The 12981-nt window shown below is 45.1% G+C and overlaps 2 protein-coding genes across 2 annotated transcripts in view; both read right to left on the bottom strand.

The window, feature by feature from the left end:
* Positions 1-1203, bottom strand: part of LOC129353647 (putative transmembrane protein INAFM2) — a 1212-nt gene extending 9 nt beyond the window's left edge. The window contains exon 1 of the mRNA XM_055023010.1: positions 1-1203. This exon is cut by the window's left edge and continues 9 nt beyond it. Coding sequence (XP_054878985.1) covers positions 573-1151 — 579 coding nt within the window. The 5' untranslated portion in view covers positions 1152-1203 and the 3' untranslated portion in view covers positions 1-572.
* A 382-nt stretch (positions 1204-1585) lies between these two features.
* On the bottom strand, positions 1586-8826 carry myh6 (myosin, heavy chain 6, cardiac muscle, alpha). The gene is given in 3 exon segments (XM_055023009.1): positions 1586-1914; positions 2970-3522; positions 3525-8826. Coding segments are annotated over 2 exon segments (5802 nt in total). The 5' UTR covers positions 8782-8826; the 3' UTR covers positions 1586-1914; positions 2970-2977.
* Between the last annotated feature and the right edge of the window lie 4155 nt (positions 8827-12981).

Raw genomic sequence — 12981 nt, 5'->3', positions numbered from 1 at the left:
TTACCAAACTGGATTAGAAGAGATTATAAACATTAATCACATTCAAATAAATGACAAACTTCCATCAGGTTTTTATTTGATCATTTTTATTAGTTTGAGATTTTATTTTAACCCAGTTTGACTTAAATACACATTAAATACAAACGTATTTAAATTTCTGAGCTTTTTCTTCATTTTCTGTATCATAAAAATACCACAATAAACATAATTTTAATACATTTGTATGCCTTTGAGAAAATAAAGCTTCATCAGAATAAATTTTGCAGCCAAAAAGTAAAAAATAAAATCTGATCTTTTTATTCCAACAAATATGTCAAAATCTGCAGCAAACAGGAACGTAAATATATTCTGTTTCTTGTTTATTTCAGTTTTCATAATTTATGTCTTTTTTTACTTTTAAAACCTAATTTAAAGCAGATCATCTCATTCTAAATAATGAGAATGTTCCTGCATTAGGTGAGAAGAGACCCGGGGTCCGGGTCTCTGGGTCTCCGGGTCTCCGGGTCTCTGGGTCTCCGGGTCTCCGGGTCTCTGGGTCTCTGGGTCTCCGGGTCTCCGGGTCTCTGGGTCTCTCAGTCCCCGGACCCGGAGAAGTCCTCTGGCCGCCGGCCGCCGCTCGGCCCGCGGCCCGCCGCGCTGCGGTGGGTCGGCAGATTGGACGGATCCTCCGCGGTCGCAGCCGCGGGCTCGGTGGGAGTCACGCCCGGAGGGGAGGCGCCCTGCGCGGCCAGAGGAACCTCAGAGGTTCCGCTGGAGGAGAAGTGGACCGAAGTTCTGTCAGGTTTAATATTTTCCTGTTTTCTGCCAGTAAAGTTCAGAAAGTCTTTATTATCTGCAGGAAAACAATTACTGCAGTTTTCTGCGCCGCATTTCTTCCCGGCTTTAGAATCTCTGGTTCCGCTCCTGGTCCAGTTGCTGCCCGGACCCGACGGTCCGGAACCGGGCGTGGGTCTCCAGAAGAAGCCGTAGTAAACAGCCAGGATGCCCGCGGCCAGAGACACGGCCAGCACGTAGCCGCCCACCGTGGCGAGCCGCACCCACTTCCTGTTGGCTCTGGCCAGCAGCTGCGCCTTCTTGTCCCCGGTGTAGGTGGCCGGCTTGCGGCGTCCCGCGGGGCCGAACCCCGCAGTCCAGCTCTTTTTGTCCCGCATGCTGCGCGGCGTCACGGAGACCCGACCCAACCAGAACCATCCAGCATCCCGCTCCGGACCCGCTGGAGGCGCGTTTTATACTCACACTGTGAAGCTGAAATGGGTCAATACGAACCGGAATCCCAACTCTTCAAAATAAAAGCCTTTTAGTTACCAGTGGTGTCCGGAGTGGGTTCTGCTGGGCCCGGTGTTTCTGACTCCCTGCATGCTTTAGTTCCCTCCTGCAGGTCAGGCTCGATCAGCAGCATGTCGCTGCACCTGAATGGAGAACAAGACTTCCGGGACCGTTTCCTCTAGAGCACAGGTTCCCAAAGCGTGGGGTGGGGGCCCCAGAGGGCCGCAGGAAATTCACAACAGAGACGCTGAAAAGTGACAAACAAAAGTTCTGAAATGTCCTAATCAAATCTCAGACGGAGACGAGTTCTTGGTGCTCATCAGTGTTTATTATCATTTCTCCAGAGTTACATCAGTACTGGTTCATGTTCAAACTTTTATTTTGAAGGGCTCATTCAAAGGAAATCAACAAGAGAAGCCATGCTGACTTTAAGATCAACTCAGCTAGAAAAAGTGTTGGACAAAGTGAAAAAACAAATCATAAAGTCAGTTATTAATGAATGTTTTTATAGATATATTTATTAAATCAGAAAGTTTTAATTATTTTTAAGCTAAAATCTTTTGCTTAAAATAAACTCATTTCATTGTTGTGAAGGAGGAAACCAACAGCACAAAGTATGAGTCGCAGCCCGTTTGGTTCCAGAACCATCTGAAAAATAAGAACAGATTGAAACAAATCAGTCAAAGGAAGCATAAACTTATTCTGTAACTTAATGAACTTCACAGTTTATTATGTGGAGGGAAAATGATGCAGCTCCTTTGATGAAAATATCCACAATTAATTACATTAATCTTTTATTATTTTCTTTTACTGAACAGTTACAAATTAAAACTCAATAAATTGACTTGAAGATAAAAGAAAAACAAATAACTAACAATCAAATTTCTGGCAACAAATTCAGAAATATTGTGATTAATTTGGTATATTTAACAGAAAAAACTTGGACTTTCTCTGATGTCAAAAAGTTGTACGCTTGCTAGAAAAACATTTTTTAAAAAATCATAATTAAATGCATAAATTGATTATAGTAAAACTAGAACATTTCATGATTTTATAAAGTCATAAATTTGTAAGAAAAAAACAGAAGTTTGTTGAGTTTGTAAAGTCAGAAAATATCCCAAGTTGAAAGTAATCAATTTAAGAGAAAATTTGACTGTTTTTCTTGCACATTTAGGATTTAGCATCAGAAATCATCAGTTTTAGTCTGTAAATATCTGCAATTAATGTCAACATTTCTGTTTTACATAACTGGAATTTATTCAGCTGGTTCCACATTATTCCTCCTTCTAGATCTACAGCAATTTAGTTTTCAAACTAAATATTGTCAAAGCTAAATATTAGCACCTGAAATATTTAGTTAGCAAGCTAAATATTTAGGCCTGAGCTAAAAATGTTGCTAGGAAAAATAAATCTGGGTTGAAAATTAAACATTTAATTCCAAAGATAAATACTTAGTTTGGAACTAAATGTTATTTTACTAAAACAAATATTTAATCTGGAGCTAAATATTTTGTTTTCAAACTAAATATTTAGCTCAGGCTTAAACATTTAATTTAGAACCAAATATTTAGCTTCCTAACTAAATTTTTACTTTGAAAGTTAAATATTTAGTACGTAAACTGAATGTTTAGTTTGTTTGGTTTGGAACTGTGATATTTATAAATATATGAAGAAATAACTTGCAGCTGTTTGCAGGAACTCACCTGGCTCCTCAGTCGTCAAGTCCCTTCTTGGAGGATCCGTCTCGGGTTTTGGCTCTCAGCTTGTTGACCTGTGACTCTGCGATGTCTGCTCTCTCCTCGGCCTCCTCCAGTTCATGCTGCAGCTTGCGCAGCTTGGCCATGTGGGCGTTGGCCGCCTCCTCCGCCTCCTCGGCTGCGTGCTTGTAGGACTTCACCTTCAGCTGCAGCTTGTCCACCAGGTCCTGCAGGCGCGCCATGTTCTTGCGGTCCTCCTCCCTCTGGTAGGTGAGCTCCTTGATGCGGCGCTCGTACTTGCGGAGCGCCTTGACGGACTCTCCGCCTCTCTTCTGCTCCGCCTCCAGCTCGTTCTCCAGGTCTTTGATGCGAGCCTCCAGCTTCTGCAGCTGCTTCTTGCCGCCCTTCATGGCGATCTGCTCGGCTTCGTCCAGCCGGTGCTGCAGGTCCTTGATGGTCTGCTCCATGTTCTTCTTCATGCGCTCCAGATGAGCACTGGTGTCCTGCTCCTTCTTGAGCTCCTCGGCCATCATGGCGGCGTCAGTGATGGCTTTTTTGCCTTCTCTTCGGCATTGCGGTTCTCCTGTATGGCATCTTCCAGTTCGTTTTGCAGGCTCAGCAGGTCGGCCTCGTGTTTCTTCTTCTGGTTGATCAGGCTGGTGTTTTGGGAGTGCAGCAGCTGCATCCGCTCCGTCGTGTCTGTAAGTTCCTGCTCCGCCAGCTTGCGACTCCTTTCCGTCTGCTCCAGTGCGGCCCTCACCTCCTCCAGCTCTGCCTGGACCAGGGTACTCCGGCGCTCCAGCAAACCCATGTTCTCTCTCAGGTCATCGTTGCCATGTTGGGCGTCATCCAGCTGGAGCTGAGCATCTTTCAGGAATGCCTGAAGGGTTTTGACCTGCTTCTGAGCGTCTGCCGCTTGCCGGTTGGCCTGGCTCAGCTGGATCTCCATTTCGTTGAGGTCGCCCTCCATCTTCTTCTTGACTCTCAAAGCCTCGTTTCTGCTCCTGGTCTCCGACTCCAGAGAAGACTGAAGAGACTCGAGCATCCTTTGGTAGTTCCTCTTTGCCTGCTCCAATTCCTCGTCTTTCTCAGTCAGTTTACGCTCAATGTCAGCCTTCATTTGGTTGAACTCCATCTGTGTTCGCAGGATCTTGGTCTCTTCATGCTCCAGCGAGCCTTCTGCCTCTTCCAGCGCAGACTGGAGTTCGGCCTTTTCTTGCTCCAGCTGCTTCCGGATCTTCTCCAGCTCGTGAGCGCTGCGGCCGCCCTCCCCAAGCTGTTCAGTTAGGTCGGAAATCTCCTCCTGGAGGTTCTTGTTCTCTCTCTTCATCGTCTCAAGTTGATCCAGGGATTCCTCGTAGGCGTTTTTCAGCTTGAAGAGCTCAGTGCTCAGACAGCGAGCTTCCTTCTGGGAGGCCTCCAGTTCACACTGCGACTCCTCAAATTTCTGTTTCCACTCTGCGAGGATTTTATCAAAGGTCCTTTGCTTTTTGTCCAGCGCTGCCGAGGCTGCATTGGATCTCTCCAGATCCAGCATGAGGTCTTCGATCTCATTTTGGAGGCGGTGTTTGGTCTTCTCAAGGGAGGAACATTTTGCATTCACAGCCTCGATGGCTTCTTCGGCTTCCTGTAGTCTCTGCACCAATTTCTTCTTTGCCTCTTCCAGCTCCTCCGTTCTCTGGATCCCATCTGTCTCGTATTTGGTTCTCCAAGCTGAAACCTCAGTGTTGGACTTAGATAGAGCCCTCTGCAGCTCAGCTTTAGCTTCCTGCTCTTCTTCGAACTGTTCCCTCAGCAGATCGCAGTCATGCCGAGCAGACTGCAAAGCATGCGCGAGGGCATTCTTTGCCTTCACCTCCTCCTCCAGTTGTCTGCGCAGGTCTTCCACCTGCTGGTTGTACGAGTTCTTTCCTCTGGTCAGCTGTGAAATCAAGCACTCCTTCTCCTCCAGCTGCCGCCCCAGCTCTCCGTTCTCGGTGAGCAGTTTGGCCTTCTGAGTTGTCAAGTCGTTAGTGGTCCGTTGAGCCTCCTCGTATTTGCTCTTGTATTCGTTCATATTGTCTTCCGTTGTGCGGCACATCTTCTCTATGTTGGATTTGGCCTTCACCACACTCTCCATGTTGGAAGCCAAGTCGTCCAGCTCTAGTTTCAGCTCCGTCTTCTCCTTCTCCAGTTTCTGCTTCACACGCTGCAGGTTGTCTATTTGCTCCCCCAGTTCGGCGACGCTGTCAGCATGTTTCTTCCTCAGCGTGGCGGCAGTAGCCTCGTGTTGGAGGGTCGACTCCTCCAGCTCCCTACGCAGCTTCTGAAACTCAGTATCTCTCTTTTTGTTCATCTCCACCTGGACTGATGTGGCTCCGCCAGCTTCCTCCAGACGTTCGCTGATGTCCTCCAGCTCACGGGACAGATCTGAGCGCTGCTTCTCCACTTTGGCCCGCGCTGCACGCTCAGCATCCAGCTCTTCTTCCAGCTCCTCAATTCTCGCCTGGTTTTCTTTCAGCTTCTTCTGGAGCTGGACTGAGGCAACCTGCTCATCCTCCAGTCTTGAGTTGATTTGACTCACCTCAAAGTCCTTCTTCTTGAGTTTCTCCTCCAGCTGCTGCTTGTCATTTTCCAAGTCCATCACAGTTTCCTGGGTCAGTTTCAAGTCGCCTTCGAATTTCCTCCTTGAGCGTTCCAGGTCCATCCTGATCTTCTTTTCTTGTTCCAGTGAACCCTCCAGATCATCCACTTGCTGCTCCAGTTTTGCCTTAGCTTTAGTCAGGCTGTTGGCTTTGTCCTCTTCACTTTGAAGGTCATCCAGTGTCTGCTGGTGGGCCTCCTGTAGTGCCTTTTTCTCTTTGGTCAGCTTCAGAATGTTCTCATCCTGTGACGCCATCTCTTCCATGAGGTTTTTCACCTTATTCTCTGTCGCATGCTTCTCCTTTTCCACTTTGGCTAAAGTTAGCTCCAGGTCATCGATATCCTTTTTCAGCTCAGAGCACTCATCTTCAAGTTTGCGCTTCTTGGCTGTAAGATCTGCATTCAGCTCCTCTTCATCCTCCAGTCTTTCATTCATCTCTTTCAACTTGGCCTCCAGTTGAATCTTACTCTTTATGAGTTGTTCACACCGTTCCTCTGCGTCTGTCAGAGTGTCCTGTTCAGACTGTATCTGCAACGTCAAATCATTTTTTTCTTGGAGAAGAGTCACTATTTTCTCTTCGAGTTCCTTCCGCCGTCCTTCGGATTTTTCCAGAGCCTCCTTCACCTTCTTGAATTCGTCCTTTATGTTGGCCATTTCCTTCTCAGCCTCTGCGCTCTTCAGAAGCGGTTTAATCTTAAAGAACAGCTTCATCCAGGGCCAGTTCTTCACACCGAGAAAAGATCGGAGGTTCCACTGAATGACCATCAGGGAATCCCTGCGTTCCACAAGTTTAGCAAACGTCTCCCTCATCAGGATCCCCCTGGCACTGGCCTGAATCCTGGTGATGATCCGAGAGAGTTGCTCATCTCGCATCTCCTCAAGTGTCCCTAGCAGGCCGGCTTTGAAGAAGACTTTTGTGTGGCCAAACTTGTACTGGGTGTGGTCGATGTTGAGAGATCCCAGCAGCTTTTCGGCACTCTTCTTGCAGTCAATGAACTGACCTTCTGGGATTGCAGAGGCATTCAAGATTCGGTAGCGTTGCTTGAAGTCGCCATAGAGAACCCGGTTTGGAAAACCCTTCCGGCAGATCCGGATGCCTTCCAGGACGCCATTGCAGCGAAGTTGGTGCATCACAAGGCAGTTGTCCATGACCCCTGGAGTTTTCCTCTCATTAGGAATCAGACAACGGACAAAGTGGGGATGAGTGGTCTTCAAGTTAGTCATCAGCTTGTTGAGGTTCTCCCTGTGGAGAGCAGACACTGTCTGGAATGAAGAACCCTTCTTCTTTGCTCCTTTGCCACCTGATTTTTCACTGCTATCAGCTCCTGAGTAGCTTGAAAACAGCAAACTCAGCAGCTTTAGAGAGGATTTCTGGTAAAGTCCAACCACTGTTTCATTCAGAGGGTCTTTATTTTTGACCAGCCAGCCGCCAATGTTGTAGTCCACTGTCCCAGCATAGTGAACCAGGGCAAAATGAGCCTCTGATTTCCCTTTTGTTGCCCTGGGCTTCTCAAACATCTTGTTCTTTCCCAGGTGATTATCGTAGAGCTTAGCCTTAAACGTCTGGTCACTTGCTTTGGGAAACATACACTCCTCTTCTAGAATTGAAAGAATCCCCAATGGCTTTTCGATTAGGTCAATACAGGCCTGAAGATCCATCCCAAAATCAATGAACTCCCATTCAATCCCCTCTTTCTTGTATTCTTCTTGTTCCAGGACAAACATGTGATGATTGAAGAACTGTTGCAGTTTCTCGTTTGTATAGTTAATGCACAGCTGCTCGAATGTGTTGAAATCAAAGATCTCAAAACCAGCAATGTCCAGCACTCCTATGAAGTACTGACGGTGCTGCTTGGTGTCTAACGACTGGTTGATTCTCACCACCATCCAGTTGAACATCTTCTCATACACTGACTTGGCTAGTGCACCAATGGCATAGTAGACTTGATCCACACTTTGGCCCTTGGTGACATATTCATTTCCAACCTTCACTCTGGGATGGCACAGTCCCTTGATGAGATCTGCAGAGTTGAGCCCCATCAGGTAAGCTGATTTATCTGCAGCCTCGGTACCGTCTGGTTCACCCTGCTCCTCGCGCTGCTTCTGTTTGAACTTCATGTTGCCGTAGTGCATGATGGCACCGGTCAGTTTGTAGACAGCTGTTTTCTCCTCAGCAGTGAAGCCTAGCACATCGAAGGCACTGTCTGTGGCCATAAGCTCCTCAGAGTCGTTAATGGAGGCGACTGTTACCTCTCCTTGGGAGATGTAGCAGTAGTCGTACGGATTGTTGGTGATGAGCAGCATATCCAGCAGCTCAGGCTTCTGGTTGGACAGAATCTGGTAGAAGATGTGGTAGTTCCTCTCAGCCTTAAGCTGGAATGTAACACGGGACTTCTCCAGCAGGTACGTCTCGATATCGGCCGATGACAGTTTCCCACTTGTACCAAAGTGTATCCTGATGAATTTTCCAAAGCGAGACGAGTTGTCATTTCTCAGCGTTTTGGCATTGCCAAAGGCCTCGAGTGCTGGGTTTGCCTGGATGATTTGATCCTCCAGAGTCCCCTTGCTGCTGTCCTTTTTGGCTCCGCCTCCAACCGCAGCGATGCTGGCAAAGTACTGGATGACCCTCTTAGTGTTCACTGTTTTTCCTGCACCAGATTCTCCGGTGATGAGGACAGACTGGTTCTCCCTGTCGGTCAGCATGTACTGGTAGGCGTTATCAGAGATGGAGAAGATGTGAGGGGGCGCTTCGCTCCTCTTCTTTCCCCGGTAGGCTGCCACCACCTCCGAGTCATAGACTGGGAGCCACTTGTAAGGGTTGACGGTGACACAGAAGAGCCCAGAGTAGGTGTAAATCATCCATGCAGCGTAGCGCTCTTTGAGGTTAAACAACACCGCCGGCTCATGGAGGAACGTAAACATCGCCATGTCTTCGATTTTATCGAATTTGGGCGGATTTTGGGGATGAACATCCGAATCCTTCACCGTCACTGTTGTGCCGTCTTCCTTCTTGACGGTCACCATGCTTCCTTCTTTGCTGACAATCTGACCTTTCATGTACTCCACTTTATCATCCACAACAAAACATTCAGTCTTGATGTCAAACGGTCTGGTCTGAGCCTCTAGGCGCTCCTTTTCAGACTTCCTCAGGAAAGGGGCAGCCTTCCCAAACTCGGCCATCAGAGCATCACCCATGGTGGACGGTAGACAGAAGAACAGCTAAAGAATGAAACGTTTCACTTCCAGTCCCTCTGCAGAACTGCAGCTTGGTGAAGAGGACTCAGACTTATAAATCCTCCCTTTGGACCAAATTAGGAGATATCTGGTGAGACAGAAGCAGCTGCAGATCTAAATGTGTCTCTGAATGCACTAGGAGGGCAGATTCTGGACCTTTGGGTGTTGCAGTCCTTTTGAGGTGAACCAGAGAATCGCTGCTTATCTGTCTGCTGATAGATGGTCTTGGTTTAGACTCCAGTGTAACTCTCAAGCATCTTTCAAGTAACTAGAGAACAAAACATAATACTTTTCAAAATTATGCATAAAGATTATTAGAATTTACTTTTTTATTCATGGAAAAAAAGAGATTTGAGATGGTTAAAGTTAGCGACTATTAAATTTCCAAAATTAATTTATGCAAACTGATATTTAGATTTCAAGTATCATCTGGTTAAGTGATTGACAATTGATTTTTTTGTATATTTGATTGATCACATTTCCATGCAAAATATTAAATTAAATTAAAGGGAATAACCTCAAATAATTCAAAAATGTTCGTGTTTTCAGTTTTTCTCTTATTTTACGAAATTAAAATGAAACTGAATCTAAAAGATATTTTCAAAGTTACTTAACTTTATCTGATCATCATTTTTCTATTCATTTCGGTGAATAAATGATATCAACACAGAAACAAGATTTAAAAGTTATCTTTTCTCTGCTTTTTAAAATTGTATTTACTTTTTGACATTCATGAACACATTGATCATATCCCTCTGCTTTGGTTCAGATAAATAGGTTTTTGAATGTCATTTTTTTCTTTTACAACACAAAATAAAAATAATTACAATTTTAAAAAGGAAAAATGTCCTCTCCTTCCTAATTCTGTTTATCTCCATGGTGATGTCCAACTACATGTTTAATTTTGATCTCAAGTGAAAGACAATTTTAAGTTGAGGGCTTTTTGTATGCTGCCAATAAGATGAAAGACAAACAGATATTTATCCCTCTTAAGCCATCCTCCAGGCATGCATCCAAGAAAAACAAACCGTTTGTGATACAATAAAAGCAGCTGATTAAATTAAAATAATAAAATTACATCTGACATTTTATCAAAAGCCTCTTTAACCTTTTAGAACAAGAGGAAACATGTTTCTGTTAATTGCTGATATGATGAGTGGTCTGTGATGAGCTGAAGGGTTTGTGTCTCTTTATCTCCAACTCTTCAGTCTGGAAATAGAAACCTGACGCGTTTTATCTGCAGCCTCAGAAATGTGTTGGTATTAAACTCCTGCAGCTGCTCTGATCTGTTTTTTATTCAGGAAAACTATTTTCAGATTAAGATTCTTTATTGGATCAAAGATTTTTGTTGTTCACAAAAAGAAATCCAGAAATCAAACCAACCTGATCAGGAAATGTGTGAATTATGGCCTTAGTTCCTGATCTGAAGTAACCAAACAAACCTTTGATTTTCTGAACTTGGCAGAAAGTTGATGCAACAACCACATTGTTGTTTTATTAAAATAAAACCAAATTCTTTAAAACTCCTTAAACTTCAACATCCCAATATCCTGAGCTCTATGTCCTAAAAAGAAGAGGTCACCAGTTTGACATCACACAGACCTGAAAATGTGTCATTAAGATGCCGCTCCAGCAGGTGGCAGTAGAGTTAAGCTGTGCAGCTAAATAAAGTTTTAAACTTAGCAACTGACATATTCAGATGTTCTCCATCCAATCTGAGCTGGAGATGATAAAAATTTGTGGTTTTAATTGAACAAAAGGGGAAAATACTGAGAGGGTGTGAATACTTTTGTAAGGAGATGTAAGTCGAAAATGTTTGTGTTTTTAATGTATATAAAACATCAGCGTCATAATGAGATAAATCTGTTTTTAAAATGGAATTAAATAATCATGAACATCTGGACTCAAATGTTTATGGAAAGCCATTTTCTTCAAAATTACATAAATAAGTTAATAAATAAATTTTGACAACATAAGATCCAAAATTTATAATAAAAAAATTCCCTTCTCACCCACCGCGGGTGGTTCTTATCCTCTGAGCTCGGGTCCTCTACCAGAGGCCTGGGAGCTTGAGGGGTTCTGCGCAGTATCTTGGCTGTGCCAAGGACTGCACATTTCTGGACTGAGATGTCTGATGTTGTTCCTGGGATCTGTTGTAGCCACTGCTCCAGTTTGGGGTTACTGCCCCGAAGGCCCCGATGACCACAGGCACCACTGTGTCTTCACCTTCCAGGCCCTCTCCAGTTCTTCCCTGAGGCCCTGGTATTTCTCCAGTTTCTCGTGCTCCTTTTTCCTGATGTTGCAATCACTTGGTATTGCTACATCTACCACAACGGCTTTCCTCTGTTGTTTATCCACTACGACAATGTCTGGTTGGTTCGCCATTACCATTCTGTCTGTCTGGATCTGGAAGTCCCACAGGATCTTAGCTCTGGCGTTCTCCACCACCTTTGGGGGTGTTTCCCACTTTGATCTCGGGGTTTCCAGTCCATATTCTGCACAGATGTTTCTGTACACTATGCCTGCCACTTGGTTATGTCGCTCCATGTACGCTTTCCCTGCCAGTATCTTGCACCCTCTGTGATGTGCTGGACTGTCTCAGGGGCCTCCTTGCACAACCTACACCTTGGGTCTTGTCTGGTGTGGTAGATCTGGGCCTCTATTGCTCTGGTGTTTAGGGCCTGTTCCTGGGCGGCCAGGATGAGGGCCTCTGTGCTGTCCTTGAGTCCAGCTTTTTCCAGCCATTGGTAGGATTTACTGATATCAGCCACTTGGGTTATTTGCTGGTGGTACATCCCATGTAGGGGCTTGTCCTCCCATGATGGTATCTCTGGCACCTCAACCTCCGTTCCCTGTTGTCTGAGACATTCACTGAGCACATTGTCTGTTGAGGCTTTGTCCCTGATGTATTATGGATCTTAGTTGTTTCGTCCTGGACAGTGGTTCTCACACTCACTAGTCCTCTGCCTCCGTCCTTGCGGCTCGTGTACAGTCTCAGGGTGCTGGATTTGGGATGGAACCCTCCATGCATGGTTAGTAGCTTTCTAGTCTTAATATCTGTGGCTTTTATCTCCTCCTTTGCCAGCTGATTATTCCAGCAGGGTATCTGATTACTGGCAGGGCATAGCTGTTTATCGCACGGATTTTGTTCTTGCCATTGAGCTGGCTTCTCAGGACTTGCCTTATTCGTTGGAGGTATTTAGCTGTGGCTCCTTTCCTTGTGGCCTCATCGAGGTTGCCATTTGCTTGTGGTATACCTAGGTACTTGTAACTGTCCTCTATGTCTGCTATTGTTCCTTGTGGGAGTGAGACCCCTTCTGTGCGGATCACCTTCCCCCTCTTTGTGATCAGCCGACCACATTTCTCTAGTCCGAATGACATCCCAATGTCAGTGCTGTAGATCCTGGGGGTGTGGATCAGTGAGTCGATGTCTCGCTCACTCTTGGCATACAGCTTGATGTCATCCATGTAGAGGAGGTGACTGATGTTGGCCCCATTTTTGAGTCTGTATCCGTAGCCAGTCTTGTTGATAATTTGGCTGAGGGGGTTCAGGCCTATGCAGAACAGTAGCGGGGACAGAGCATCTCCTTGGTATGTGCCACATCTGATGGACACTTGTGCAAGTGGTTTGCAGTTGGCCTCACTTGAGATATACATATATATATATATATATATATATATATATATATATATATATATATATATATATATATATATATATGTTGTTTTTATTTATTTATTTATTTTTTGTTTCATGATTTGGTTGAAATCAAAACCAATAATATGTCGCCTGCTCACGTATGTCAGAAGAGCGACATACGTTTGCGCTGCTGCTCCACCAGTGGCACAACACAGCGTGGCATGGTGGCCTGCAGCATGGTGGCCTGCAGCATGAAGGGATGCTGCAGCAGGGATGCTGCCGCAGAGCGGCAGCGCTACTCCGGTATCGTGTGTCATGTGTCAGCATGCAGCCCAGGAAGTCTTTCAGCACTGGAGTTAATAACAGTATCTAATTTTGACTAAAATGGCTCTGCGTACATCTTGCTCCTGCTTTACCTATAAGTCTAACCTGATCATTTATTAATAAAAATTAAATCATTTTAAGTTTAATGTAATATTGCTCATAAAATAGCAGAATTAAAGCAGAAACTGGCAATGTGA

This window comes from Poeciliopsis prolifica, unplaced genomic scaffold (genome assembly GCF_027474105.1).
Source record: "Poeciliopsis prolifica strain line A6 unplaced genomic scaffold, Auburn_PproV2 SCAFFOLD094, whole genome shotgun sequence".
Lineage (NCBI taxonomy): Eukaryota > Metazoa > Chordata > Actinopteri > Cyprinodontiformes > Poeciliidae > Poeciliopsis > Poeciliopsis prolifica.
Note: the sequence above shows the minus strand (reverse complement) of the source record. Positions and strands in the feature narration are given on the sequence as shown.